General features: G+C 40.0%; 1 protein-coding gene across 2 annotated transcripts in view; it reads left to right on the forward strand.

Moving 5' to 3' along the window:
• The window catches only part of CLYBL (citramalyl-CoA lyase), a 178,023-nt gene that overhangs the window by 140,995 nt on the left and 11,174 nt on the right, over nt 1-25,854 (forward strand). For both annotated transcript variants that reach the window (XM_063336985.1, XM_063336992.1), the window contains exons 3-7: nt 8,663-8,851; nt 12,449-12,550; nt 14,357-14,450; nt 15,815-15,982; nt 21,232-21,356. In XM_063336985.1, the coding sequence (XP_063193055.1) occupies nt 8,663-8,851; nt 12,449-12,550; nt 14,357-14,450; nt 15,815-15,982; nt 21,232-21,356 (678 nt within the window). The remainder of the gene's footprint in view (nt 1-8,662; nt 8,852-12,448; nt 12,551-14,356; nt 14,451-15,814; nt 15,983-21,231; nt 21,357-25,854) is intronic.

The following is a 25,854-nucleotide window of genomic DNA, read 5'->3' on the forward strand; positions in this document are numbered from 1 at the left end:
TATAAAACAAGTTTGCTTTGCAGGAAGGCAAGAGTTGTGTCAATTTAGTGCGAAGCTTGTTAGATCAAAGTTTCCTGTGTTGAACATCCCCGTGGAGAGCTATCTATTCAGTGCTCCTGGCATCTATTTCTTTCAAGCTTCTAAACTTAAAAACATCTAAAATTACATTCATGCTCTCCTAACGTTATTCTCCCATAGAAGTAATTACTGCAATTACAGGCTACTTCTACAATGCTAAATGCATCTGATCCAAGGAGAGATCCCTGGTGCCCCCACCTAATGGGGGAGAGGGGCTCATGTCCACATTGCATAGAGGCAAACCTCTAGAGCAGACTGACTGCAGTGATGGATACGTGGCACATGGGTCTGGGTCTTCCCATGACACAGAGCAGGGCTTTGATGGACCTACGGTATGATCATTTTTCTGAGTAGTTTTTCTTCAGTTCCAGCAGCTGAAATAATATGAGCAGTATGTCATATCAACATGGGGTGCTTTAACCTTTAGCTGAGGATATGTGTTGCGTGTCCCGGGGCATGGCAAGATGGCACGTGTCAGCGTTTGAAGGTACACAGGCATTGCTGAAGCAGCGTCACAGGACTGAGCAGGGGGGAGGCAGCTGAACTTGATGCAGTCCTGTCCATACTGCCCTTTGGATGTGATGCCAGGAGAGATCCATGTCTAAACCCACACTTGTGTTTTGGTTTGTAGGAAATAGATGGTTCACTGCCCCAAAGGAGAGTCTGGATGTAAATGAGAAGTTGTGCCTTCTGAGCAGTTGGGGCCCAAGACCTTCAGGTGAAGATGGGAGCTAAGTTATCTGATGGCATAGATTTTCTCAGAAGGTCCATAAACAGAAACTGAGACAAATGACATGATCTCTCAAGGCAGCACAGGACTGCATGAGATAATCTCTGCTTTTAAAAGCTGCCCATGAAATAAATGAGAAGGTGTAGGAAGTCCTCTTCCAGACGGTGCGAGAACCCACCTGGTGGGATGATTTCCTGGGGGTGCCTTGCTCAGCGTAAGACACCTGAGTGACCAGTTAGTGTCATAAACCCCATGCTAAACCCATTGCATGGAAACACACACATCTGCAAGGTGACACCACTTAACTTTAAAATGTAAGTTGAAAATGAAGTACGATTTTACTGTGGACGTGACCTGTAAACACTTGGATTTGGGGAATTCTGTGGGATTATGATCATATTACAGAATATTAATTTGCGAATTTACCAATGCAGATAAAGGACTTTATGAAAACTGAGATAAGAGCTGTTAATCAGTATTTGCACAATATCAAAAAACATGGACAGTTGTTCCAAGTTTTCTCTTTGAAACATCTAGTTTTATTGAGACTGCAGGTAGACTGGGAAAAGTTTCTTCCAGAAAAGAGGAAGGATGAAAGAAGCCATGGCAAAGCTGACCTGATTTTTCTTAATGCCGCCTTCGTTCCTAGGGGCTTCTGAATAGCTTGGGGCAGGCGCTGGCTCCTTCGGTACAAGCAGGCATAAGCCTCTGGCCAGTTGTTGTCTTTCTGATGAACTTTTCATAGAATCATAGGACAGTTTGGGTTGGAAGGGACCTTTAAAGGTCATCTAGTCCAATCCCACTGCAATGATCAGGGACATCTTCAACTAGATCAGGTTGCTCAGAGCCCCATCCAACCTGACCTTGAATTTTTCCAGGAATGGGTATCTACCACCTCTCTGGGCAACCTGCTCCATTGTCTCACCACACAAACTTTTATTTGCCTTTATCTTGCCTTTTACTTTCCACACTGTTTAATGTTTACCTCATTTGGCCTTAAATTTTTTTTTCAAATAATTTATTAAATAATTGATGCAGTAATTAAACGGCACTTCTGATGGTACCCATTTGCCGATCTTCGAAATGTTTGATCCGTATCTGACTTAGAATCACCACACTTGAAATCAGCTGCTGAACAGGGGTTGATAATTTCTTAAAGCAGATGTACTTTTGACAGACAGCAATGTATTTCATTATCAGCATTAACAAAAAATTACATTTATAAAAATAAAAAATGGATGCCTAAATGTACACATTTTCCATAATAATTTATTACATCATGCCAAGAAAATACATCTTAAACTAGACTATTTTTAAATAAAAAAATAACCATAGCATACAGTTAAATTCACGTGATGGATGAAATAAATGTATAGCCTTTTTTTTTCAGTTGATACATCAGCTTGAGTGTTTTGTGGTCTCATTTCGTCGTGCAGCAGCTCATTCGGGCTGTCCAGGAAGACTAATTAACACTAATGCTTCTAAAGAATTTTCATTTGTGATGCTAATCTGTCAGAAAACCAAAAGCATCCTCAGAAAGCCAGGGAAAAAAAGTAAAGAGACTACATCTTGCAGCCAGCTTAAATTAGTGTTAGCTTGATTTGTCTTAATTGAAAGGTTGTTTACATCTTTTTTGTAAGTGTTTATAAAAGTTGGCAGACAGAAGAATAGCTGCCTACGTACATGAACAAAATTTTCTTGTACTAAAGCTGTTGTATATAGTACTGTCATTAAAAAACCTTTTGAAATATTTCTGTACGCACAGTCGTAAGGTATAAGCCTGTCTCTGTGTTTATGTATACACAACACCCCCCACACCCCCCATGCTGGATTATTTTTGCTACAGAGATATTTATGCTAAGTCCTCATATTACATGAATATTTCTACGTGCCAATTGATTCTAGCAGCCTACTGGCCTCTATTTAAATTTCTATGATACATGCGAGTCAGAAAAATATCTTAACCACCACTTGTGAAAATGTCTTCCTCTTGCACTAAGGTACACATCCTTGGATACGCCGGCTCAGCCGAAATGTAGTGCTTACATAGCTGAGCACCCTTAAAGCTTCATGGGGCTGCATGGGCCCTGGGTCCTGGACCACCAGCAGGTTCTTCATCTCTGGTTCCCCTTGTTCACAGCATCTGAAGCCAGGCCATCACCTGATCATCATATATAGATTGTACAACTCTGATGAGGTTGGGTAGATCCCACCTAATATCTTCAGGATCCACATTGTCCACGTTGGTAGAGGGGGAGAGAGGCTTGCTAAGCTTACATGGCAGCAAGGAGCTCCCAGCTATTCATAAACAGCTTTAAGAGATCTTGTCCTTTAAAAATACAGGATAAAAACTGACACTAGGCACACTAAATGCATTCCTAGGGCTTAAATGAAACTTCTAGGAAAATGGGCAATGAAATTAAGATTCCTCAGCAAAGCATAATTAAATTGCAGCTTGGTTCATAATGCTGACCACTGAAGTTCGCTTCATTTTCGTGTTGCTAGGCCATGTACTGCATGTAAAGACAATTAGCAGAGCAGAGAGAAAAGCAGCAGATGCTAGAGATGCACAGTTAGATGACTCATTATGTCATGAAGAATCTCTCTTTCAGAAAAGTGAAAAGGTTGGTATAAAAAAAAGAAAAGGCTTGAGTAGCCTAAATAATTATTAGAGAGAGAATTTGAAGATTTCAGGAAAGAGTAATGGAAAAATCAGAATCCTGCAGCGCTCTAAATCATGTGTTTGCCTGAACTGCAGAGGAGAAACACAGACATACGTGATGGACACCCTATTCTCCCCCCTCCTCCCCATTCCTGCCCCATCTTTCCTTTGGGATTACATGACATGTTCCCTGTTGAACCAAAAGAAAATGTCTTTTAAAACTTCGAAAGTCTTTAAAAGCTCCTCAACTGATTATCTGCTCAAAGGTAACTAAAAGAAATTATTTAATAAAAGCTCCCTGAAGGGTTTATGATGCATGCGTATTTTACAGCAGATTTTCAGTCTAACAAGGCTAACTAGAAGTATTTGCTATTTCAGAGATTTATTCTCACAAGTACCTGATGCACGTAAGGTAGAAGGCAGGTCTCGTGAACCAGGCACCTCCTGTTCTCAGAAACACTCTGCTCCACGGTTATGGTTCTCTTTGTTTCCTTAAAAACAAGTGTAATTTGTCTTTTCTCTTGTCAGTCTCATCTGTGAATTTGAAACTAAATGAAGTATCATTCCGTATGGCATCACTTCACTGACAGAGAATTCAGCGTGTAAAAAATGCAGAAGCTCGATTTTGCCGCAGAACCACTGTAGGTATATAATATATGTGCGCTTCCGCAAAATCTTGAGAGATGCGTTGGTAGGGTATGCACTAATATAAGTGACAAAAGATTCAGCGATGTCAAGTCCTGTAAACAAACCACTCCAGGGAAGTAACATTAACACATAATTGTATGTTTTTACCATGTCAGACCTGTCACAAAAAATAACTTGAATTGTGATTATAGTAATTAATTTTCCCTCTGCCATTTGAAACATGCAAACTTATTATGGCAATGAGGACGACAGATTCTGGCCTGCCATTTTAGCACATCATATATTTGCATTTCCATATGAAGAATTATTACCAACAGACATTAACAGGATGAGATCTACACATAAACATGTCTTTAAGTATACCTACTATCTTTACATTAAGACCTGAAGGTCTTGAGAAAAAAAAAAGGGGGTAAGACTAGGCAAAAAAGATAAAGCAAAAAATCGATTTTTCTCCCCCCAAATCAGGCAGGTCTAGAAATCACAGTGCTGGAAAACTGGTTTGTGGGGTATGGTACCAGTTTGAAAAGATAGAATAAAATGTCATTTTTCTCCCTGCTGTTGCAGTCCCCAAAATTCTGTTATTCTGACCATCTCCGTTTCATTATTGCTGTATTAACACTGTGTCCAGGATGAGTGGGTGGCTGAGCTTCCAGCTCCATGGCATTCCTTCTGTTTTGAAGCGCAAATTTCTATGTCTGGACATAAAACTTAAAGAAAAAAAGGGGGGGGGGAAGGAAAAGAAGGGAAGAAGGAGAAGTACTGGTTCAGCTCGTAGGAGATTATGGTAGTACTGTTACCAAAGGCACCTATATGGGTGCACTTAAACTGTGTGGGTTTATAAATAAGCCCGAGGGGCTCCTTCTTCGCTGCCACCCCCTTCCCCGAGTCTCGCGCTCTGCCTGCCTGATCCCATCCGACAGTAGAGCTGATACCACACTAATCCCCGCAAGTTTGGGACTAATGAACTAACTGCTGGGCTGCCGCCACGGAGCTTGGTCCCAAACTATACTGTACTTCACACTCGATTTATTCTCCAGATGGCGAGACTGCGCGGCCCCGCCGCAAGGGACTACCTCTTCCACTGGAGTGTAAAAGTGGACGGATGTTGTTTTCTTTGCAGATTTGATAATTCAGAGCTAGGAACTCGTGAGAATGGTTAGTTATTAGGTTTAATGGGTGCCAATCGAGCCAGCAACACGCGTATTCCCGTCTTTAATTTCAGTGTCTGTGTGTCTGGGTGGCGGTGGGTTTGTCAGCAATGCTGCGTCACTGAAACCTTTATCTTCTCCAGTTGGCATAGCTGTGCGTGGTAATGAACATCTTCCCATGTCCTCCTCAGAGTCAGACAGAAGGGATGCTAAAGTAGCCACCCTGACCAACGTTTTTTCCCCCAGTGGGTTTTCCAGAACGAGTTGCAAATTTAGTGTATTTTAATAATACCACTGTTTACCATGAAGCTCTCTGTTGTCTTTCTCTCTTATTCAGTTTGATAAAGAACCCAACCCACATGGGACCTAATGGGGAAACCACCATCCCAAGCTACCTGGGGATGGAATTGTTTACTTAACAAACAGGTTTATTTCTTTATCAGCTATTCATTCATGACAGAGTATTACCCGATGTTGTAGTTCTCGTGTGAAGAACAGGGTAAATAATTTCTTTCACTGTTCCTTAAAAATTCTAGTTTGACCGTTCTTGGCAGGGACTTTACACAGTGTTTGGAAAACCTGTTTATTCTTGCATCTACTACTATAAAGACATTATTATATCAAGGACTACTTTTTTCTCTACTGTTACAATGTTGAAGTAGTTTACCTAGTTTAAAATTTTAGCTTTTGCATGGACCCTACCGTAAGAATAGCATCTATGTTTCCCTGCGTAATGAGGCAGAAGGGGCTCTCACTTTCCTCCATGTTTTTAGTACATTTAGTCAGAGGTTTTAGTACGCTTTTTTATTTACCCGTGAAATGTTTTACTGGAAGCCTGGGTGGGGACCTGATACACCCCACTAACATCAATGGGATTTTCTCCATGGTAGGAAGGGCAGGCATCGAGTCAGCCCCTTCACAAGCTCTGACTTTGGTATCCAGGTCCTCTCAGTTTGTCCCACGATTAAAAACATAAATTGAATCCTGATGTGGAAACTACAGTGACTAGAAGTATTTTATCATGGAAGGGAAATGTTTCCATTCCTGGGGTATCTAGGCAGACAGATCTAAAACATAGTGGTTCTAAGAAAATGCATCAATTCTCAACCCAACAGATGGCATGGGTGTGTTAACTAACATAGCAACATATTTTCTATTAAAATATGGGAAAAAACAACAACCCCCTCCCCATGTTTGTTGGTTGGTATAAATTCAGTGAAGTTGTTGGTTATTTTTGGGATACGTACCAGAGGGCTGCACATTTAGTTTATGTAAATTGATAACAGCAACAGCCTGTTAATAAGTGTTTTGTATGGAAATATACCTAGAAAGACACACGATCTGTCTTTTTTGGGAAGGGAGTTTGCAGCCTGAGGAGAAAAATAGCTAATGAGACGGTCTACTGCTCATTATTATAATCTGAAAAAAATCATAACGAATTAGGCTGTAAGTTTGCTGGAGATGCGCCTTCAGTTGGAATTGGATGCTGCCGTAGTGAATAATTTGGGGAGATCTTTCTTTGGCAAATTGGATCAGTGTGTGCTGAAACGGTGATAATCTGACTTTAATTAAAAGCATAAATTGGTTTGGAGCGTGTTTTTAAGCTACCCTTCTGCATCATATCCAGAAACTTCGAGGCCAGCCCTAGAAACCCATTACCCCTGGTCGGAGAAGGAAAACGTAAGGGATTTGTATTACCCGGTAATGGCATCATATGGTTCGGTTTACCTAATTCGGAAGCACCATTTCAGAGGGCTGCACGCCGGAGCTGTCTTCCAGCTGGACGTGTTTGTAGTAAACTGCATGCGTCTTTGTGTGGCTTTCCTAATGGCCCCAGTCAGAGTCCGTTCACAGCAGTTCGAACATTTCGGCTTGTATTTTCCAGAGATTACCTCTGAACGTGCCCCTTGATCGCAGCACAGGGATGCGTACATGTGCGCCTTGTTCCCGTCTGGCCGATTAACGGGCATATGCTCCCAGCCTTCGGAGGAGCACGGCTAGTAGCCCCAAGCTGAAGGCTGTTTGCTTCAGATTTCATTAACTTTCTGCTTCATTATTCCTTCCTTTTAACCAGTTAGAGCCATCACTTGCTTTTCTCTAAACTTACCCTAATTATCGGGGGTCCCAGCCCTGTAAATCAGTACACTGCAGAGCTGTCTTAAACTGGCCCGGGAGACCCTGTTCTGATCGGACCTGACAACTGTAAGCTACTGTTCCCTCACACTGTTTAACTCAGACCACATTGGGAAACCGCCTCTGCCCCTCTCACTGGCAGAGATTTGCATCCGTCTGGTTTAAATCTGCTGTCATGTGCTGTCTCGCTGATTGGTATTAACCTGGATATTAACTTTGATGAGTTCTTTTTTTCCCCCCTGAGTTTGCCTGTTTTCTTGCAAACCATCTCTATTCAGCAACTGCATATTGTTAAAGTCGTTCCTGAACCTCCGCGACTCAGGAGCTTTAAAGTTTTATTAGCCCCATAAAAACTCTTCACAAATGAAATGACTTTTGATAAGTGTGCGTTTTGACAATGCGAATTCGTTAGGGGCTGTTGGCGAGTGGAAGGAATTTGGGGGTTGAAACCGCAGTTGGCAGGAAGCAAGGAGCCCAGCGCCCTCCTTCCCCCCACCCTTCCTCTCCACCCCAAGAAACGCGTTTCATTTCAGAAAAGCACGCAAATATTCTTCGGGCAAATCAACTCTTAAACAGATCTGCAAATTTACATTCATAAACATAGGGAACGGCCACGGGAAGAGTGTGTCTTCGGAGATTTTATTTTGAGCCAGCAGGAGAACAGCTTTTTAGGTGGCTCAAGAAAAACCTCCCAAGTTATTTTGGCGTTGTTTTCACGTGCGAGTTCTGTACTCAACCACAAGCTTTAATACATTTTGGATACATGGAGAAAAGGAAGTTTTATGCATCAAAACCAAAGAAGTATATGTACATCTTTGCTTACTGACATCCAGGCAATACAGAGATGAATTACCAAAATGAATTGTTTTATGCAAATTTAAGAACATGCCATTTTTGTGAGTGCAGAGGGTTAGTGCAACACATCGTGATTAGTACAAAGATTTGTGTTTGTTAGACATGTTCAGCAGTACCAGACACAAAAGTCTTGTTTTCTACAAGTGGTGGTGTAAAAACACTTAGACATAAAACCTGAGCATTTTATTTGCCAGTTACAAAGAAACGAGGAAAGTAAAATTGTGAGGTGCTGGTGATGACTGCTTCAATAAAAGTCCAAGAGTGACAGACGTTTTGGGGACACCAATATACTGGCTGTCTAGCTTTTTCCCCATGTAATTTCAAAAAGTTTTCTGCTCTTTTCTGTCAATAGAAAAAGTGTTTTATTTTTCTTTTCTTGTGTCTCTAAACACATATATATTGTAGAGAGAAGCAAGACTGACCGTTGTGAAAACCCTTGAAGAGTTTGACTTTGGCCATGCCGAAAAGTGTGTTAGGATAAACTCCGTGTCCAGCGGTCTTGCAGAAGAAGATCTAGAGGTGCTTTTGCAGTCCAAGACCCTCCCGTCAAGCATGATGCTGCCAAAGGTTGAAAATGTTGAAGAAATAAGATGGGTGAGTACCAACAGCACAGTAGATTTTGACTGAAGCCAATGGGCCAAGTTCACACAGGCACAGAGGTGAATGACTCTGAATTATGAGGAAGGCTGCAAATACGATATAATGTTGTTTGGCTAAGGTAATTGGGAAATGGATCCATTTAAATGTGCGTAAGATGTGCTGTATAAAACGCATACGTGGAACACCTTGCATTAATAAAGAAAACCAGGTTTATTTCTCCCATGGTCAACGAAGAACCAATATTGATGTCAGAGTGCATTGTCAAAAATAGAAGCATAAGTATCTGACTCTTCTCTAACTCTCCTAACAAGCAAAACGACTGTGTCCGTCCGTGAGCCTTAGTTACATGCATTGTAAGCAGGAGACGGGGAAACCATGTTAGCAACATATGAAAAAATGGGTTGGGGGGGAGGTCACTCCTTGGGGCAACTGGAGGAACAAACAGGAAGCTTTTAACTAGTGTTTTTAATTAGCACAGATATTATTTCCTGAACAGTTCTCTATTTCTTCCTTTTTAATTGCTGACAGGTGTGTTTGTGTTTCACGACTGACTTTTCAGCCAATAAAAACCTGAAATGTAAATGGTTGGCATGTCAAATTACTTAAGAAAACTTTGAAATAGGCCTAATTATGCTATAATTGTTTTAATTGTCGAGAAAGGGGGACGTTTGTTTAGATATACCATTATTGCTGTAACATGCCAGTAAAGGAATAACGCTTAATTATTCACTTCTATATTTTTGCAAACGACTAGCCGAGCAACTAGCACGCGTGCAAGCTGTGATGAAAGGCAGGCAGACGTATTAAGGATCTATTTTAATCTCAGCATCTAACCTTGATCAAACCGTTAAGATCAGGCGTGAGCGCAGAACTGAGCAAATAATGTTGGGTACGTGACTGAGCCCCGGCCGTTCCGTGGCACTGCCCCTTCGGCCTCCGCCGCTCACGGTGGAAGCTACACCATCCCCTTCCACCAACATTTAATTAAATTAACCGGTGTATACCTCTCAGGGTTTACAGCCGTGTAAGTGTTAGACGTAACTTGTCAGTAATGAATATTCATGCTTCCAAAATGGCAGGGCCCTTGCTGCCACCGAGTCGGTTTTGCGGGGAGGTGGGATGTGGGGGCTCTTTGTCCCTTCATCCCTTTCCACCTTCCCTCTCCCTAACTTTGATTTCCGTCACGGACAACAAGCCAGCCCCAACAACTTCAGCCTCATGGTCCGCCTTTTGCTTCCCTCTCACTTTGCCCAACCTTCGCACACAAAGAGCGCGCTCTGCTTAACGCCGCTGCCTTCTTTTCCCAATCCTCCCCAAATTCACTCCGGCGTGATTTTTCAGCCTCCCAGAAGCTGTTTATTTCCCCCCAACACATACCCCCCCAACCCCCCCCCCCTCACCCCCCCTTCATTTTTATTTATGTGCAGCAGAAAACCTGGAGGCTGATGCACAACTAAAAGATGGGCTTACTTGTTTTCTTTTGTGTGAGAATCTCTTGCTTTCCTTTTGTCCCTAGTGTGGGTACTTGTTTGACTGGCATGGCTTATTGGACTATAACAAGCGTAACTCTCCCTCCTTTGTGGCGGGACAATTCTCCCACAAATCCCGACCAGTGTGCATTCTTCCCGACACACTATTGGGTGTGCACTGGAATTGAAAGAATTGCTGAGGCCTTGCTACTTCATCCCCTCCCCAAGCTTTGTGGGTTTTTTTTCCCTCCGCCTTCTTTTTTTTTTTTTTTTTTTTCCTTCCCCTTTTCTCCCTGAAATGAACACTTTACCAGGCCGGAAACATTTAATCGTCTCCTTTTGAAAAAAAAAAAAAAAAAAAATTTAATTGAAACTTCTCCACACGTTACCTTTTGTATTGGTGCTTATTGCAGATTTTTTAAAGGGGAGAGGAAGGGAAACGATATTTAATTAAACATGTTTGGTTTTTTTTTTTTTACTTACAAAACAAAAGATAACAAAAATCCTAGGAGAGTGACTTTTAAAATATTTTAAAATAAAAGCTCTGCGGCTTTAGCTTGCACCTAAAATATAAACACAGTAGCGCTTTTACTTTTTTTTTTTGCTTAAAAATTAAAAATCAGATAGGAGTCTTAAGAATATATGTGAATGCCATTATATTACCTCATTTTCTGCATTTGCCTGGATGAAGTTTACTATTTTCTGTCAGTATAGTGCCTGCTATACTGTACGCTCACACATGCGAATTGCATTGATTTTTTTTTTTTTCTCCTTGCACATTTTTGGGTGAAATTCTCTTCTCCAAAGAAAAGTTACTGAGAGGGCCACGGTGACGATGCAAAGCAGGGATGGGAAGGGCAGAATTCTTCACCGAAGAAAGCTGTGATTTATTTTGGCCTAATTGTAAAGTTACTGCAAATTGCTGGAAAGCTTTTTTTCAAGATCTGGGTGATTAGATTTTCCTTCTTTTGGGGAGGGGCGGTGGGGGGAAGCTAAAAGGGGAAATAACACCTCTAATCCAGCTTCTGGTAAATAGGCTGCCAGCTTTTAAAATGAGTTTCCTTTCTATTAGTCAGAATATTATGCTAAGCCTTAAGCATTAGTTTTTTATGTTGCCATAGCAGCCTTATTCCTGCAGGGTTGTGACCTGCGATGATTACAGTACAAAGCTTATAGGGTCTTGAAACCCCCTTTGAAGATGAAAAGTCTTTGATGGTTTATATTTATGCAAATCTCTTAGATATGATTTACCCAACTGAGACTGAATGGAGAGATGATTAAAATTCCCTTTCCTTTGATATCCATTAATAGTTGAATATTCCTTAAATTTAAAATATATGCATATGTTATTTTTGTCTTTATTTACTAACATATTTTTGCCGTACCTGCGATATGTTTATCTCCGCGTAAATTACTCGATCTGGGCAGACATAATAGATTTACAATATAGGGCTGAGGGTTTTTTCCCCCTTTTTTTTTTTTTTTTTTTCCCTTTTGAAAGGGGAAAAATCTGTGCAAGAGCTTTTGTATGTTTCCAGATGATAGATTTTGGAATTTGGGCTACCCCACTGGCAGCTCAGAGCTAGCTGTGAACTGGTCTCATGGAAAAAATTGGCAAGCTTTGGTCTTCAAAGAATTAAACTTCCTTTTTAAGGCCTTCCTAGGTAAGCTAAAAAATTATGAAGAAAAGCCTATTGAACAAAAGGGTAACGGTGCCGTAATGAATAATACGGATGCCACTTAGAAGGCTGGGGAGCACTTCCAGTGATGGCAGTGCTGGACCTGAAACAAAACCGGACCTCAGGTACAGCAGCACTTCATTGTTTTCCAGGGCCGGAGGATTTGCATTTCACTAAACCAGGGTGAGAGGTGCTAAGCTTGGATTTTTTTTTTCTTTTTTTTTTTTTTTTTGGCAAACCAAACCTCCAAACTTAGAAATATATGGGAATGCTGTAGTTTCAAATCGCAGGCCTTATTAAAAGCTGCTTTAATTTTTTTTAATTATGTTTTCGGGGCGGGGAGGGGTGTTGTTACAGCCAGGTGAAAATCTAACGTGTTATATATACATGTAGACTGTGCTCTTTTTTTCCCCTCTCTGATAGCTCATACTGTCTAGTTTTAGTTTTCAGACAAATTCTTACATCACCTAAAAGGCCGAACACTTGTAGAACCAATGAATTTTATCCCCTTTGTGGAAACTGCAGTGGGCTTGCTCAATTTTAAGGTAAGCAGGTCTTGAAGCGTTCATATTTTGCCATCTCAGCAAACTAGGATAAGCAGAATACTCCCCAGTCTCCCCCTAATTTCAGCAAGGAAGAGAGGTTAAAAAATACTAACCATATTGTTCAATCCCCTAAAACGTTTATACAGTTAACTCTCATGCTTGTATTGTAAAGGCCTTCATAAATTCAAAATATTTCAGTGACAGAACCGTTCCAGATAGTCCATGCACATAACAAAACCTCTCTGCATTACTGTTATCATTTTTCACATAGTTGGAGTGGAAATGGCCTTCTCCAAAGATTTGAAATACTCACAGTGTTGCAATACACTTGGCTATTCAGTAGCTATCGAACTCGACTTTGGTATAACATTTTAATTAGAAGAAAGAATTAATCATCATTTCGGTATTGCTAAACTGGCATCTTTATAATGGTTTCTACTGATAACATTACAATGGAATTTCACATTATCGTTTTTCTGTGTATAAGATGGGGTGTTTAATGTTAAGATTAGAATTAACTGGAAATAGCAAATATCTGAAGAATGTGCTCCTTTTTTAGGGTAATTTTAGATCAAATCTTATTTTTAAAGGGCATTTTAATATAAATCACTCCCCAGCCTTTACTATCAAGTCCAGGTTTTTCAGACAGGCGAGGCAGCGTGGTAACGAATCGGAAGGTCTCCTGCGTGCACCAGGAATTCAGCATTCCCCTCCCAAGCTCTAAGGGAAAAGTTTCGGACCAGCTGAGGACACAGACATCAGAAGTACCTCCCGAAGTACCGGCAGGCCTCACGGGCAGCCTGCTCGTTTGATACAGCCATTTATCTTACAAGACATGCTAACGTGTACCTGGGAACATAACAAAGCAGTAATCAAATAGGCACGCTCCCGTCCAGTGTGCACGTACGCAGAGTTAAACCATATTTTAAACCGGCTGAGGTTTTTCTTCACCTACAGTATTTTATAGTGGAAATTTTAATATTGCAGTTCCTGATGTTGGCAGGAGAGTTGCCTTTTAAAGCGCTCTGTTAAAGGATAATTTCTTGTCCCACCAGCTGCCATAGAAGAACACCCATTAGTAATTACATCTGTCTCTCCCCACGTACCTTAGCCTTAAGAAATATTAGTATTACCCAAACATCCACATAAAATAGTAATATTTTGGAAATGCACTTCTTCATAGAATAGCTACAGCAGCAAAAATTTTATTGCTTTTATTTTAAGACTTTTATGCAGCACTTGTTGCATTTTTAACTTCCTTAGCTAGTTTTTAGTTATACGCACCAGAAGACTTTAAATGGGCAATCCTGTAAGGAATCCTTATATCCTGTAAGGAATCTGCAACCATTTTAAACCGTTCATAGTATTTATGTAATAAAAGAGATTCTGATCTTTATTTCTGTTTCTCATGCGGATGTATTACATGTCAGACTAATCAAGTTTAATACTTTTTGTTTGCTTTTAAGCAGTGTCTGACAAATGTTTTGTTTCATGTTGTTACATAAAGATCTGAAGCAGCGATCGCAGCACTACCCAGGGCATTATGTCAACCAGGAGGCAGGGAATCTGCCACGACGTCCTGTATTTACACAGTCTAGGCATAAAGGTGCTTAGGGAAAGATAATGTTTTCTCTTTTGCTGAGTCACTTTAAAGCACTGCGCAGGGTCGAGCAGGTACAACGGCTTTGCTTAATAGGAGCAATTTTAGCTGGAGGATTTTGGTAACACGGGGTTGCTGTACTATCCTCTGTAGTTTCCCTGCATCCTGAATTTCTGTAGAAATTAATACTCTGTTCTCCTTTAAAGGCTGTCTGTGAAGAGGCACTGAGAGCAGGATCCCAGGTTGGCTTTCATTTGGATGCAGTTGTCTTTGGAGGAGAGGATTTCCGTGCCAGCATAGGTTGTTACCTGTGTGTTTACTATAAATGTTAACGTATGCCATTTGCATTGGAGAAGCCCCATGTCATTTATGGCCATTGCTTTTCCAACAGCAATAATTAAAAGTAATGACAACACGCGATTCTGCGTTTTACATTTTCACTTTTCTCCTTAATTTCCCTCAACGCGGAATGCATCACCAGGACGTTACAACGTGATCCCTGTGTGTTACAGGGCGCTGACACTCTCTTTTGCTTCTTGCCATGCAGTATCAAAAATTAATGAAAAAAAAAACAAGCCCAAAACAAAACTTGTTGAGTCACTGAAATTATTTTAAAATATGATATCTGTAAGAGACATGCACATGCTTCTAAGTCCTAAAAACCTGGTGTCTACTTTATCATGGTTTTACAGACAGTTATCAGTCAGGCTTTTGACATCGTACACAAATACTCTTCTGTTACATTTTGCTTTCATAAATGTACTTTAAATATGTCCCACATCAATACGGCCATGCATTCACGCAAAAGCACTATTAGTCTTCCTCAAAAATGAAAAGTATTTTAAAATATCTTTTATGAGAGGCCACTTTGCTTCTTATTAATCTGATTCAGTTTAAAGATAGTAGTGCAGAGCTATCAACAAATTAAAAATAAGTACTATTTAATGTAAAAATTATCATTGCTTTACTAAAATATTCCTTACAAACTGGAAATCTGTAGCTAAATAGTGGCCCTAAGGAAAGGGAACATATTATTTTATTTTTTTTACATCAGCCTTCACGTGAGCACGTTGCTTCGCTGGTGCCCTGTGAGCACATGAAGTCTCATGAATACTTTTGCTTCTCAGAAGCTGTCTACCGTCATTTTTCATCCAAATACTAAAGCTTAAATATTCAGCTTAGGACATCAGTTGTGACAAGAATCACAACCAAGGAAAGTGCAATTCTGTTCTCAGTGTGAATTTTTTAACCATTTAGTTGTACCCAGTATATGAATTTGTATAAATCTTCTCTTGCTGTAATGCTTCTCACTGTACGTACAGTAAATAATATAACCAAATAATTACTTCACATTAGTCCCAGCTCCACAGTCCTTACCAACCAGAACTTCCGCTGACTTCAGGCTTACAACTTCTGATTTGAACTGAATCAAAACCTGAATTTTATAAGCTAGTGTTTAAAGAGAGATTTCTTTATTTACTGCTAAATCAGCTTTTTTTTCCTCATAAGAGTATTATTTTGACAATACAGCCTTGCACCCCTCTTTGGTTTTCTAAATTGATAAATGAAATCTCAAACTTTCCTTTTTTTAAGTAGGAAATATTTAAAAAAGAAAGGTTTCAAGCACTCTTGAGAGCTTTTCTTTGTTTTCATTGTTTTCCCAGGTGCAACAAGCAGTAAGGAAACTCACGATATTCTGTATGCCAGGCAAAAAATAATAGTCACAGCAAAGGCGTTTGGCCTTCAAGCAATAGACCTTGTTTACATCGATTTCCGAGATGAAGAAGGGCTCCGCAAGCAGTCAAGAGAAGGTGCCTTAATGGGATTCACTGGTATGGCTTTCTGCCTATGTCTCAAAATGATGCATAGCGTCTTCAATTTAAATATATTGCTACATGCACTGTCACTTAGGCAAATAACTCGGGTTTTCTTTCAGGTCATTTATTGAAAAACTCAGTAATACCAAGCTCTTCTGTGTTTATTAGCACCTTTAAAATTGGGGCTGGAAATTTTGCCTCCAAAGTCACAGGCTGCTTTTTAAAACCACATCCCACGAAGCGTGTGACTGTTTTTGAAGAGGAGCTGGGGTAGAGGCTGTGCAGTGATTTCTCCCATCACAGAGCCCGGGAAAGGCGATACTGTACTCCGCATCGGACACTCTACAATTGCTTTTTAAAATATTTGGATCCCTTTCTCCTATTTTATTTTTTTTTAATGCCAGTTGTTAAAAAACACTTTTGAGTTGAAGGAGTTGAGAAGCAAATCTCCTATGCTAATTGCTAGGGGAAAGTTATTTTCTTATTATTTTCTTTGATTTGTTTTTCATCCCCTGGCTCCCCTCCCAGTAAGTGCTGGTGACACCTACGGGTATTGGCAGACAGCAAGAGCAGCGGGCTCCTTGCCCCAGCGTCCCGTAAGGCAGCCTGTTACCCTGTGATTGGTGTACCAGATCACTCGGACACCCCGGTGGGACAGTGCAGCCACCAAAGATTGGGGGTTTGCAATAGAAATGAGACATTTGACACGTGTATTAGAGAATTCTAGCATATAGGACAAACATTTTACATTATCTGTCTTCGACCGTCATTCAGGATATGCATACAGTAATAGTACATCTCTTAGTTTTTTTTTACCAAAGGCGTGGGTCCTAGTGATGCCACCTATCAAATTATATTTTTACAGTTAGTGGCATATGATATCTTAAAGCACCAAGCAAAATAATCTAATAAACCAAGCGTTCTTTGAAGCGATCTCGACGTGCCACTAAAAGAATCGAGATCGATGCTCTTCAGCGCAAACTCTACCTTACTGTCTGCTGAGTTTCGACATTTGCAAAACCAGATCTTGTTTTGGAGGCAAAGCCGTTAGCTCCTCACAGCTACATTATCGACGTCCATGTGGACTTCCACCCTTCATTCATCTGCGATTGAAGTTGGGAAAATAATAGAGCTCCTGAATGGTAGCACCTGCTGATGGCTACCTAATCTAGACAAATGTTTCCTAGCTTAAGGAAAGGCTTGATTTTTGAAAAAATTCAAGCATCTGAACCTCCTGTTGACAGAAGATGGAGTTGCAGATGCCTAGCACCTTTGGGAGCACTCTTGTGGAATGCTTAATGTATATTTAAATACTTAACTCAGGCTGCCAATTTAGGAAATTTAGAAATGCTCTGCACAAGCAACGTTAATGCTGATTTGGACTCCACTGACTTTATGGTGGAAGTTGTCTGACATCAGGATAGGGTCCAGATAGGAGACAAATAAAAAGGTCACCTGTGGCAATTTAGGGCGTAAAGTGAATTTCTAACTCGGCCATAGAGGTGTCTTGCCTTTCCATACGAGGAGTAAAGATCTGTAAAAGGTACAGGCTTCATTCAGGTGAACTCCCTGCTCCTGCTCTTTGCCTCCTGCCTTTCCGCAACTATCATCAACACATTTCCAAAATCCAGCAAACAGCCTGACAACCAGTCCAACCATAACTAGAGATGGGGCAATACTGACTTCTCTGATCTGGTGGCAAAAAAAAAAAAAAAACAAAAACAAAAACAAAAAGTCTGTTTAAGTCAAAGCAAAACAGCATTTTTCATATTTTTGGTAAAAAAAGAAAAAATAAATTGAGGTTGATCCGAAATGTTTCACTTTTTCTTTTGTTTCTTTTGCTCTAAGTTATTTAATGTTTTTTATAATCTTTCTTGCTTGTTTTGATTAAAATAAAACGTCATTTCAAAACTAAAAGCAAAAATATTTTGTTCCAAAACTATAGTAACGAAACATTTTAATATTTCCAATTTAATATGCATCACAGAAAATTAGAAATGGATCTTAGCTTAATCCGTGACCTTGTATAAAGCAGAAGTCTGCAGATCGTATTTGCCACTGACAGTCCTCTGATAACGTGAGAGTAAAATACTGAAATGTTGCCTTAATAACAAGTTTGAAACACGCGATTCTTGTTATTTTTAAATATTTAAGATCCCTTCCTACTACTTTTTCACAAAGACTCAAAATCATTAAAATCAACAGGACTAAAACGGGCTGAAGCTTCCAAATTGCTCTCGAAGCTGGGGAAGTGCAGACGTATTTGCATCCACAGGGCCAAATGCACCATCCTCCAAACTAATGCACATCCAGAATATTCAGCAAATCCTTAGATTTTCCCATATTCGGATTTAGACTGGTGGAATTGGCCTTTATCTAAGCAAATATGTTCACTCAAGATTAATCAAGCGAAATCACATAACGAAGAACTTAACCAGTTATGTAGTTACTATTGTGAGCCTCACTGCTTATTGTAGCTGAGTTTTCTTTTCTAGTTATCTTACAAGCAGCCTGTTCTTCCTTCAGTGGCTGTGCTTACATAAAATCAAATGTTTTCACATGTAATTTAGACAAATTAATAGATCTTTTATATGTATATGTATTTTTTTATTATTTTATTTATATCTCTTTTTTTTATAGGGAGGGGCTGCATATGTATTTATATATATACCCACACACGCACGCATACACACAAGCAAGATGTTTTATGATACCAGAATCCGTGGACATAAAGTCAGTGTGTTGCCTATATAAATGGTCACCAGTTTTAGGAATGTTTATGTAAAAAATTAAGTAAACCTTGCCATAAGCTTTAGCAGCTGACTTAGTCATTATAGAGAAGTCCTGTGCTACATGCTGAGAAGCCAGATATAAATACGAAGCACTATAGGTTTCCTCTCTTTTTGCAGTCTTTTGTAGAAGACTAAAATGACACCATCATACAGTTACCTAAAAGACTTGACAGGTATTGATTTAAAGCACGATATATCAAGTGGTACTGTAAAAAGGATTTCATGGTCATAAATTTTAATGTCTTCCAATTTTGCACTCTCTCAGTAACTTGTCAATAACAACAATTCCGTTTAAAATATTTGCTTCATTCCTGCGTGGCATTACGTCTATTATACAGTTATTTGGATACATAATCTGTAACAAAAAATCAACTGAGTGCTATAAATCGAAAGTTAGATTCTATTATCTGTAAATTGTTCAGCAGTGCTTTAATGATAAAAAGTACGGCTTACTGCTACAGATACCTTTATCAAAACCAAATCTTTTTTCAGAAATGTTTTATACTTTAAAAAATCATATATGCATATTTTTATTTTTGTTATAATTATGGACTGACTTTACATATAATTTAGAATAGATTCTACATTTTTCCCAGAAAGCTAAGCTCCTTAGGATTTTGCAGGAATTATTTGTACACCCTTCAATTTTGAATTAGTAGTTTAGCTAGGGATAATTTGTTGTATTACAAATAAGGAAGATCATGATCTTATTAATGGTAACATTTGATTAAATTGACTAAAAAACCTCTGATTAGACTCATGTAAAACACGTCAGTTAAGGAAATTTGTGTAATTCCTTTCAAAAAATACAGTTCTTACTGAGTTTAAAATTTTTTCTTATTTTTGAGCTATTTTTTAAATAGGTACTGTATTGAAATTTCAAACTGGATATTTGGATGCCTGTAAGATCATGAATTAAAGGTTGTTTGATAGGAAATAAAAGAAAATTGAGCTACTTGCGGCTTTTTAGCAAAGAAATGTAACAACACTAAAAAATTAGTGTTTCTTTGCTCATTAAATGAAGCAAATTGTGCTGCAGCATCCCCAGATTTTCTTTGTACTCCGGGTTATCGCTCAGACCCAGTGCGGTCTGAGAAAAATAATCCCGGGTTGTTGTGGTTTTGTTTTTGTGGGTTTTTTTTGCAGCAGCAATTTCATTTTAAATAGGTGTATCTCTGCGGTCACGCGCGAGACTTTGAGAAGTCTCTGAGCGAGGGGCTGATTTCTGACGTGCGGTGGCTTAACGTCAGTAAGGACGTGGGAGCGGACCCCGTTGTGCGGGGGGAAAAACCTCCTTAGGTCCTGACGCTTCAAACTTTTCCTTGCCTGCAAAAATCTGGCTCCCGCGAGGGGCTGCAGCCTGCGGCGGGACGGGACGGGACGGGACGGGACGGGACGGGACGGGACGGGATGGGACGGGACGGGAGGGCTGTGGGATCCTCTGTGCGCAGGAGGCTGCTCACTTGGTGGCAGGTTTGCAGGATCAGGCTCATCCCTCCAACTAGTTGTGTGATCTGGCCGAGAGGAGAAGTCATTGATTCCGCGGGAAGCTGGGAATTACGGTAGCCTCTCTTTACTACAAGACTTTGAAACCAAAGTGCAGAACTCGCACCAGGCTGTGAAATTCCCATTAGAAATGAGCTAATAATGTCAAACGTTACACTTTTAAAACTGTCAAACAAATTAGATATGTATTTGTTTTAAGGTAGCTAAACACAATGACAGATTAAAATGGATTATGTGGCTGTCTATTCACATTTGAAAATCTCTAGTAAAAAAAGGCAACATCTATTTTTATTTTCTTAACATATACAAGAAAGGATTAAAAAAACCCACTTCATAAAACTTCAGGGCATGGATGGTAGCTGTTTAACATACCAGTGACTAAATAAATATTGCAACCTGCCTGCAACCGCTCACTATTGCAACAACAGTTTAAACAACGTGAAGGATTTTATGATGCTAAACCAATACCGAGAATTTAGGGCATGATCCTTATGTGACTGGTAACTTTTCAGTCCTACAAATCTCTTGCCACCTTCCTCAGGTCTCATTTTCTGAACACATTTTAATGTAACTTATTTAGATGTGGCTGGAGCTGTTATTTATATAGTTAAATTCAGCAGTGCATTATATTTAAGTGTTATTGACTGCCCCGGACAAACAATTGCACCTGAAAGGACGGAGAGAAGATGTATGGATTGAAATGGGGAGGGAGGAGAAAGAATCGTGGTTATGTCAAACGATATTGAATGCAAGCATAGCTCGAGATATTTTTATTCTTAAAAAAAAAATCTGGTGAAAGGCTATCTGCCTGTTGTCCAGCTTAAAAAATAAAAGAAACCAAGTAAAATAATTAGTTAAAGAGCAAGAAAGTCTGCGAGGCATATGAGAGCCTCAAGTGGTTGGAACATTTTGCTTGAACATCTGTTTGTCGATGCATGATTCTGGTGTTATTAATCTTCTTTGTAGGTAAGCAGGTGATTCACCCCAACCAAATTGCTGTTGTCCAGGAACAGTTCTCTCCGAGCCCTGAAAAAATAAAGTGGGCACAAGAACTGATTTCTGCTTTTGAAGAACATCAGCGATTAGGCAAGGTAAATATTTTGTTAATATGCCATAGTGGGAGCCAAATTTGAATAATATTTAAGATTTAGAAAGATTGGTGATGGCTCTTTGCATTTATCTTAGGAAGCGTGCTGTAACTGAGAGTAGTGCTCGTGAAAGCTGTGTCTGGATGGACTATAGAGTGTATATTTATTATAAATGTGTCACTCCCCGATATATTTACAAATAGAGCGGCTGTCTTTTTCTACCCCCACTGTTTTAACTAGAATTCTTTGAGTACCTAGCCTTTTGAGTACCTGCATATATCTACAGCCTCGGTGAATTAAAACCGCTTCTCCATTATGCCGCAGAATCACGGTGCTACCGTCGTAGGGAAATATTTGCAATGAAAAGGCAGGTAGCCTGGCAGAGGGCTGAGACTGCTTGTGCAGACATCGTTTACGGAGAGAAATAAACAGATTAGCAAGTCTTGGTTTTCTAAAAAATCTCTGCGTTGGTAAACGTGTTTCACTTTTGGGGGTTTGATGCTGCAAACATCCCTAGCAGCGAGTGAATTTACTTTTGAGCAGAACTGCCTGCAGATTGTGGCTCTTAATCATTAAAAATGGGAATGTTTTATGTGCATTTGTACCAATTGCTGGACCTGAAATTTGGATAGAGGAGAAAGCAAATTAACACTAGAATATGATTGTTCCTAATTTAGTGCATCATTGAGTCTCACGTTTCCTGCTCTGTGGGTTTCTACTATGTAAATATTGCGGTGGTGATGCACAATCTGTCTCCACTTTGTGCCAGTAATACTTAAATTAGGGGTCGCCTGAAGGAAGATTTTATGCTAGTTGCGGCATTGTCAGTTAATTATCTTAAAGGTTATTTGCTATAATCCAGTTTGCCTCTTTTTGAAAGAAAAAAAAAAAAAAAGTTGCAGCTAAATATGTTTATCTTAGTTGCAGCCAAGCCCGGGCTAGTTAAAAAGCAAAGTCCCTGTGTCAGAGCGGGGAGCGCAGCTGAGCGGGAACGGTTCGCCTGTGCTTGTGTGGCAGTCAAGTGGGAGACAAATCTCTTCGGGAGTGGAGTTCATATATAAAACTGTGCATAAGGTCTCACTTTCTCTGGTGCCGTATAAAGGTTTTCTGTACATTTCTGCACTTTCTGGTGGGTAGAAATAAATCTTCCCTGTGCCTTCCCCGTTCCCCTGCATTTCTGGTACTGCAGGTGTTGTGCATTAGAGATGCTAAAAAGGTCCAAGCAGAAATGATCTCAGGGTGAAAGTGTGACAAGGTATTTGCTATTGCTTGGCCCTTCTCTTTGCTGGGCTATCGCATCCCCTCTCTGGTACCTGGGTGTTTCACAACACGTCCATGACTACGATATTTGGGTGCTGTCCTGAGCAGTTATTTCAGGGTCACTATTAGGATGCCATATGCCTGTTTCCCTTTGTTCTGTTCCCTCGATTTTGAAACGTAGCCGCCTTCACGCAAACAATTTAGAAATAGAAAATGTATGGCTGGGTTTGCCCATTATTCCGATTTACAAAGCTTGGCCATCTTACAAAAGGCATCGTTATAAACATACTGCCGGTGCAAATGTGTAGGCAGGTAGACGCAGAAAGAAAAAAGTCGAACGACTCACGCAGCCAACTATTGTTTGTGTTCATGATGTGCATAATACTATTCATTCAGCTGAATTTAGTGTCAGAAACTCATCTAAGGAATACCCCTGTCATATGAACAACCGATGAGGAGACTGGACTAAATTTAACTCTAGTCCCAGTATCACACAATCACGAAGCCAAACATGTTTAATATTGAAGAATTCTGTATTAGGCGAGTATTAGTATTTGGTTTTGTTTTGAAGCTGTTACTTTACTGACATAATGCTGGTTTCTTGCTTATATCAGCCATTTGGGGGGGGGGGGAGGTGGAGAGAGTTGTTTGGGTTTTGGGGATTTTTTTTTTTTTAATAAGCGCTTTTAAAATAGTTCTAAGCTTCTATAATCAGCTGCAAGAACAGATTTGCTGAGAGTTTGTGATTTGGGCTATTTTTGTAACCAACCAGGTCGCGTGCTTCATATATTTTTGCATGTACCTGTCTACCAACAAAAAAGGACAGGCAGGTTAATATGGGAACTTCTGGATCTTGTATCACTGCTGTATTGCCGGGCTTCATAACAAAATCAGAAAAAAATAGTTTTCCGTGTAGTGCTGCAAACTTCTGAGCCGAGTTTGCAATTTGGTATTATAAACGTGGCAGTAAGAAGAGCTTGGACGGTCTGATCGCTTAATTTTTTTTCCAAAGCAAACATATCTCACTGAGGGAGCCTCTTGCTCCGCGTCCTAGCAACATGCTAAAATGTAAGTAATAACTCTTTCCCTACCACCTCCTGACAAATACTCCACACAGCAGTTTTAGTAATCCTCGTGTCCTAATGAAACACCTCTTCTGTTTTCCTTTTCCTTTTATTATATTAAAGTGTTCATGTCAGTAAGGCTAAAAATATAGCTGTGGTTAATATGGTTGAGACTTGCATGGTTTTGCCATGTTATTAATCAAAGTTGAAAGCCTGGAAAAAATAAATGCGAGGAATTTGTGCAGCTGTTTGTGTGGTAGGTAAGTTACTGGTCTGCAGCCTCTGGGATCATAGCTTGTTATTAATTGGGTTTAAAGCTTGATGCCTTCAGTCAACAATATTTTATATTAAAATACAGTGGTAAACTATTCCGGTTTGAGAGCTACAATTGCCGTAATAATCTTTCTTTGGGAGAAGGCTGCATCAGGCTACTTCATCCCGGAGGCTGAAATGCTTTGACATAGCAGCCCCCGAGTGTAAGTACTGAGGTCAGGAAAAAATAGGATCTCGGATGAGCACTGCAGAATTGGAGATGCTGTGGGCAGTGTCCGAACAGAAGGAAATTAGAGAGCTAACCAGCTAGACACAAGTATTTGGACTTACTTACCTTACGGAGATAGTCCTGTCTGAGGGGTTGTTTTGGTTTGGTTTCTGGATTGTTTTGGTTGTGGGGTTGGGTTTTTTTTACATTTCTAATCTGACTGAAAAATAGCATATCTAGGAAATAAATGGTAACGTTGCATTCTGGACAATTAGAAGACAAACGTTGAAAAAGTACATTTTGCATTTTATACAACTCTTTATTAAGTGCTCTCTTTTGTCTGTGACTTTGAGGTCTAAAAATGAAAAGTGCTTAAAGAGAACAGTATTGTTCTGTGTCATTGCAATATTTTTCCAGTAGAATTGCATTACTAGGGGATATGATTTTCAAAATTAAGAAATTCAAATTCATCCTAAAGAAAGCAGGCGTAGCTGTTGGGAAAGCCTTATATAAGATAAATGTCAGAGTGTGTTCAAAAATGAAGAAGAAGGGTAATACACATTGCTCTGGTAGTCTAAAGGACAGTTTCTCTTCCGACTTGCTTAAGTATTTGTACCACATTAAACAGGGAAGTGATCTTATAAATCCAGATTAAATGAGTCCAAGAGTTTGTGGGAGAAGTTACTAGTTTATTTCAAGAAAAAGATCTGACTTCGATTAATGAAGGTTCAATAGTCTTTACTATGTAACTCCTGTGTTTACATTACCAAAGCACTGGATACAGGAATATAATCTCTTCTGTATGTAGTTAGTGTTTATATAAGACAAGAAAGTAAGGCATTGAAAATGCGGTTTTGAGCTATTCGACTTGTGAATACATCAGGCACAATATCATTATCTTAACGGGATCTTCCCAAATCATCTGTTTTTTAAATAAGAAAGAAAAGTAAAAGAGTACAGTAAGAGGTTGCTTACACATTTCTCTCATGTACTAATTTATAAATGGTTTCAAACCACCCGCACATTAAACCAGAGAATAGCTAAAGGCTGCTGCTGAAGTCACCTGTCAGGTAAGGATTATTTAGAGTTAAGGTAAGTAATTCACAAATCCCAGCTGTAATACGGGTTGAATATTTTAGATCCCATGGGGCAAAACAGAAGGAATATCTGTACATGCCACAAATGCACAGAGTGCTTCTAAGAAGATCTTTAGCATATGTTTCTTGCATTATATTCTGTGCCATTGTATATCATGTTCCCAGCGGCTGAGGAATAATATATATGAACTCCAGCGATTTGACAAACTATACAGTTTCTTTTACAAACCTTTCCAGGATTATGAAAAATCTTAGGAATGCATTTATTTACACAGCATCTACCCAACAAAGGAATGGAAATTTCCAGCAGTGGCTCCCTTATAATGCTCTTTGTTTAGGAAAAGCTACCCCAAGCCACTGTATCTTGGAGACGATGCGCCCTCGTGCTTGGGCCAGATCCAGCTCCCACCGCCGCCCGGGGAGGTCTCTCCCCACTCCCCTCCCTCTCCCGGCAGTGTCGCGCCCCCCGCGAGGGCTCTCCACGTATGGCCCCAGCCACGAGGGATCCATCCCATTCCAATCCAGCCCTCGGATGCTGGGAGAGCAGGACCGTGCCCTGGGGGTGGCAGGCTCCTCTGGGCTGCCGCCTGGGAGGGATG

This window comes from Chroicocephalus ridibundus, chromosome 1 (assembly GCF_963924245.1).
Source record: "Chroicocephalus ridibundus chromosome 1, bChrRid1.1, whole genome shotgun sequence".
In the NCBI taxonomy this organism is placed as follows: domain Eukaryota; kingdom Metazoa; phylum Chordata; class Aves; order Charadriiformes; family Laridae; genus Chroicocephalus; species Chroicocephalus ridibundus.